This window comes from Primulina tabacum, chloroplast (genome assembly GCF_025594145.1).
Source record: "Primulina tabacum isolate GDLZ voucher LSFC59-2 chloroplast, complete genome".
NCBI classification, from domain to species: Eukaryota; Viridiplantae; Streptophyta; class Magnoliopsida; order Lamiales; family Gesneriaceae; genus Primulina; species Primulina tabacum.
This window is the reverse complement of record NC_069828.1, coordinates 70,001-75,000: the sequence shown is the minus strand read 5'-3', so window position 1 is coordinate 75,000 and position 5,000 is coordinate 70,001. Positions and strand designations below refer to the sequence as shown.

At 37.6% G+C, this 5,000-nt stretch overlaps 5 protein-coding genes across 6 annotated transcripts. All coding sequences in view use genetic code 11, as the record gives it.

Moving 5' to 3' along the window:
- The first annotated feature begins 63 nt into the window (after positions 1 to 63).
- psbN (photosystem II protein N) lies at positions 64 to 195 on the top strand. The gene has a single exon. It carries the CDS (start codon positions 64 to 66, stop codon positions 193 to 195), a length of 132 nt encoding a protein of 43 aa, YP_010599576.1.
- Positions 196 to 261: 66 nt separating this feature from the next.
- On the bottom strand, positions 262 to 363 carry psbT (photosystem II protein T). Its single transcript has one exon. The coding sequence runs from the start codon at positions 361 to 363 to the stop codon at positions 262 to 264; it is 102 nt and encodes a 33-aa protein (YP_010599575.1).
- Positions 364 to 552: 189 nt separating this feature from the next.
- On the bottom strand, positions 553 to 2,070 carry psbB (photosystem II 47 kDa protein). The gene has a single exon. It carries the CDS (start codon positions 2,068 to 2,070, stop codon positions 553 to 555), a length of 1,518 nt encoding a protein of 505 aa, YP_010599574.1.
- Positions 2,071 to 2,530: 460 nt separating this feature from the next.
- clpP (clp protease proteolytic subunit) lies at positions 2,531 to 4,569 on the top strand. The gene is made up of 3 exons: positions 2,531 to 2,601; positions 3,407 to 3,697; positions 4,344 to 4,569. The coding sequence occupies exons 1-3, from the start codon at positions 2,531 to 2,533 to the stop codon at positions 4,567 to 4,569; spliced, it is 588 nt and encodes a 195-aa protein (YP_010599573.1).
- Positions 4,570 to 4,711: 142 nt separating this feature from the next.
- Positions 4,712 to 4,825, top strand: rps12 (ribosomal protein S12; one part of a trans-spliced gene, as the record gives it; the record has 2 gene entries for this part). Coding sequences YP_010599572.1 and YP_010599527.1 both cover positions 4,712 to 4,825 — 114 coding nt within the window.
- Between the last annotated feature and the right edge of the window lie 175 nt (positions 4,826 to 5,000).

The following is a 5,000-nucleotide window of genomic DNA, read 5'->3' as shown; positions in this document are numbered from 1 at the left end:
CATTCCGTTGTAAATAAACGATCTTATGATAATCCGTTGGGGTCTTGAAATTATATAATTATAATGGAAACAGCAACCCTAGTCGCCATCTTTATATCTGGTTTACTTGTAAGTTTTACGGGGTATGCCTTATATACCGCTTTTGGGCAACCTTCTCAACAACTAAGAGATCCATTCGAGGAACATGGGGACTAATTGAAGTAACGAGCCTCCCCATGTTGGGGAGGCTCGTTACTTCAATTGAGATAATGAAAAAGAATTTCACTTTTTAGTTGGAACTTTAGGTGGTTCTCGAAAAAAGATAGCGAAAAAAATTATCCCTAGAGTCGAGACTAAAAGGAATGTATAAACCAATGCTTCCATAGATTCGATCCTGGTTTACAATTATAGCTTCCATACCTGTTTATTTTTTATTTTTCTTTTTGGGAATAATCTCGAAAGAGCAAGAGCCTAAAAAGCGTTGATTCAAATCCACTCTCGTACTCTATGTTAAATTCGCTTCAAAAATAAAATAAAGCTGAAAGATACCAAAGCAGTTTTGTATCAGACTACCTATCTTCTTGTAGTTGGATCCCCAAGTTTTTGGAATGCTCCAAACTCTACTTGAGCATCCAAATCTGGGTCAATACCAGCAAAAACATCTCTGAACAAGGTTCTAGCACCATGCCAAATGTGTCCGAAGAAGAAGAGCAAAGCAAACGAAGCATGCCCAAAAGTAAACCACCCCCTTGGACTGCTACGAAAAACACCATCGGATTTCAAAGTTGCACGATCTAATTCAAAAATTTCACCCAATTGAGCGCGTCTAGCATATTTTTTTACAGCAGCAGGGTCACTATAACTGACTCCATTGAGTTCGCCGCCATAGAACTCAACGGTTACACCTACTTGTTCAACACTATACTTAGATTCTGCCCTTCTAAAAGGAACATCAGCTCTAACAATTCCATCGCCGTCTACCAAAACGACTGGAAATGTTTCAAAAAAAGTAGGCATACGACGTACAAAAAGCTCACGCCCCTCTTTATCTCGAAAGATAGGGTGTCCTAACCATCCAATCGCTATTCCATCTCCGTTATCCATTGAACCTGCCCTGAATAACCCTCCTTTTGCCGGATTATTGCCGATATAATCATAAAAGGCTAATTTTTCAGGAATTTTAGACCAGGCTTCTGATAAACTTTGATTTTCTGCTAGCCCAGCACTAACTCTTCGATATATCTCTTGCTGGAAGTACCCCTGATCCCATTGATAACGAGTGGGACCAAATAATTCGACAGGGGTAGTTGCTGAACCATACCACATAGTTCCAGCAACAACAAAAGCTGCAAAAAAGACAGCCGCGATACTACTGGAGAGCACGGTTTCAATATTTCCCATACGCAATCCTTTATATAGACGTTGCGGTGGTCGGACACTAAGATGGAATAGACCCGCTAATATTCCCAACGTACCCGCTGCAATATGATGAGAAGCTATTCCTCCCGGAACAAAAGGATCAAAACCTTCCACGCCCCATGATGGATTTACAGGTTGTACTTTTCCCGTTAGTCCATAAGGATCGGACACCCATATTCCAGGACCATACAAGCCTGTTACATGAAATGCACCAAAACCAAAGCAAGCCACCCCGGATAGAAATAAATGAATTCCAAAGATCTTGGGCAAATCCAAAGAAGGTTTTCCTGTACGTTCATCACAAAATATTTCTAGATCCCAATAAACCCAATGCCAGATAGTTGCCAAAAAGCATAAGCCAGAAAATACAATATGTGCCCCTGCCACACCTTCGTAACTCCAAATCCCCGGATTCGTTACAGTCCCTCCTGTGATACTCCAACCTCCCCATGAGTTGGTTATTCCTAAACGAGTCATGAAGGGTATAACGAACATACCCTGTCTCCACATTGGATCAAGAACAGGGTCAGAAGGATCAAAAACTGCTAATTCATACAGAGCCATCGAGCCCGCCCAACCAGCAACCAGAGCTGTATGCATTATATGAACGGAAATCAACCGGCCGGGATCATTCAATACAACGGTATGAACACGATACCAAGGCAAACCCATAGAAAATACCCCTTTCGCAAAGACAAACGGACATGCGTAACTTTATTGCATTGTAAAAGACTATACTATGACTATCCTATGGACCTCCCTTGTTCAAGGGATTATTTCCTAACAAGGGAAGCGTTAGGTTAATATTTATTCTATTCTGTTCATAATAATTGAACAATTCTGTTCGTAGGAACAAAGAGAAGCAGGTTTATTCTATACTCGATAAGTACCAATACGCAACGGGGGGTTGATACCATTTTCAATGATTAAACGCGTCCATCCTTAATTTATCTTCAAAAGAACTTATTCGTCAAAAAATTCCTTTATTTATTTTGTCTTTATTTTTGAATTTTTCTAATCTATGGATAAAATTAATTATGATAAAGCCAATATTATAAAGACAATAAAACCCTATTGTTACGTTTTCATATCAAAGTGAAATAGAGTATTTAGTTCTTTTTTCTTTTAATACATGCCTATTGGTGTTCCAAAAGTACCTTTCCGAATTCCTGGAGAGGAAGATGCATCTTGGGTTGACGTATAGTGCGACTTGTCATAAATATGGGGTCATATGGGATTTCCCCGTTCTCTTCCCCGATCGAGATATCCTCTGTTTCGCCCAAGAAATAAAAATGGAATCATCAAAAAATTGGAGCGTGAAGTGCATGCAATTAGATCCATTGTTTGGGGGGATTCATAGTACTATTATCAATTAGAATAATTTATGGTTGGCTTTGGTTGGACTAAAAAAATGAAAAATCCAGGCTCTGTTTATAAAAAACCCAATTGGTAATATATCTACGATTACTGCGCGTATGAATAAAGGGTTCCTCTTTGTTATTTGTAAAGATATCCTATTTGGGAAACGAGGGAATCTCAAACTAAATACTTGGTGAAAGATTTTAAATTAATTGAAAAAGTCCTAAAAAAGAAATGGTGATCAGAAGATTTGTCCTATATGTGCAAATCAATATCGGGCAGATCTTTACCCGGAGTAGAGCAGAAACCTAAAAAGATGAAAGAGACCTATTCATGAACAAGAAAATACCATCGTGGTTTGGATTGAATCTTGATGAAATAATACATCAATGAAAAGTTAATTCGATTAATTTAATGACTTTTTTCTATTCTAAGGAAGAAAAAAAAGTCCAAAACGCGTCTTTATTAAAAAATCGAAGAAAAAGTCCTTTCGTTAGAAGTTAGAAAAAACCTGCTATCAAAAAAAAAGAATAGGCAAAAATAAACAGGACTGGAATCTATACATTGATTTTTTCGCAATCTTCTTTGAACCGTATGCATCAAAAGGTGCACGTACGGTTCTTAAGGGATGCAATTTTACCCTAATCAACCGACTTTATCGAGAAAGATTACTCTTTTTAGGCCAAGACGTTAATAGCGAGATCTCGAATCAACTTATTGGTCTTATGGTATATCTCAGTATCGAAGATGATACTAAGGATCTGTATTTGTTTATAAACTCTCCTGGCGGATGGGTAATAGCCGGATTAGCGATTTATGATACTATGCAATTTGTGCGACCAGAAGTCCATACAGTATGCATGGGCTTAGCTGCGTCAATGGGATCCTTTCTCCTAGCTGCGGGAGAACTTACCAAACGTCTAGCATTCCCTCACGCTTGGCGCCAATGAGGTTTTTTTATTTGAGAAAAAAAAGAGAACTATGCCTTCGCCATATGAATATTAAGTAATAATAAAGTAATAATAGCATGGCACTTCGAATTCGATATGAAAAATTTTTTGTATTGTCTTTTTTCCAAAAGATTCGATTATGTATCGAGAGAGTAGTATGAGATAACAGGGATTTCCGATTTTCAATTATCTATCGGAAGTCGAATCCAGCGTCACAAACTCTTTTGTTTTCACACCGAAGGGCTCTTAAACAATATTTTTGTTATAAAAAAGAGCGCGAAAAATATTTTTTGGATAAAAAAAAGAAACTTTGGGATTGCTCAATCAAAGATATAACAAATAATCCATTTTAAAATAGAAAGCAACGGAGCCATCATAGTATTTTTTATAGCATTTTTGAACTTCTACGAAAGGAAGGGTGGCAATTTGATCATTTACCCATCTGGGGCTGATAAATTCTCTTTTTATCTTTCTTCAATCTTCAATGGAGGGTAAACAATTTGATTCTAGAGCCGTATGCAATGCACAAAAGATGATGCCCGTACGGTTATATAATTCTATCTTTTTTCCTATTATTCTTTATCTTTCTTTTCTGTTCGTTTCATCACACCAGATAGAAAACCCTTGTATCATCAGGGTAATGATCCATCAACCTGCTGCTTCTTTTTATGAGGCGCAAACGGGAGAATTTATCCTGGAAGCGGAAGAGCTGCTGAAAATACGCGAAACCATCACAAGGGTTTATGCACAAAGGACGGGCAAACCATTATGGGTTGTATCTGAAGACTTGGAAAGAGACGTTTTTATGTCAGCAACAGAAGCCCAAGCTTATGGAATTATTGATCTTGTAGCAGTTGAATGAAAAAAAGATGGATTTTGTTCAAATCCGTGATTTTAGATTTTATCTCCGAGTTTACTATTCTATTCTATATATTAAATAGAAAAAATTCATAATCATCCGGTTAGGATCAATCTAAACCAGCCCATTATGTATATGATTCAACATGCCAACTATTAAACAACTTATTAGAAATACAAGACAGCCAATTCGAAATGTCACGAAATCCCCTGCTCTGGGGGGATGTCCTCAGCGTCGAGGAACATGTACTAGGGTGTATGTGCGACTCGTTTAGATCATAAGCTGGCACAAAAAAAGAAAGAAAAACGCTTTCCAGTATGAATGATCAGTACCTATGAATAGGATAGAATAGAAGAAGGAACGCCCTTCACTATCTAAAAATAAGCAAATTGATCGCTTATATTGTGTATTAAAGTTTATGGTTTCCGTTGGTG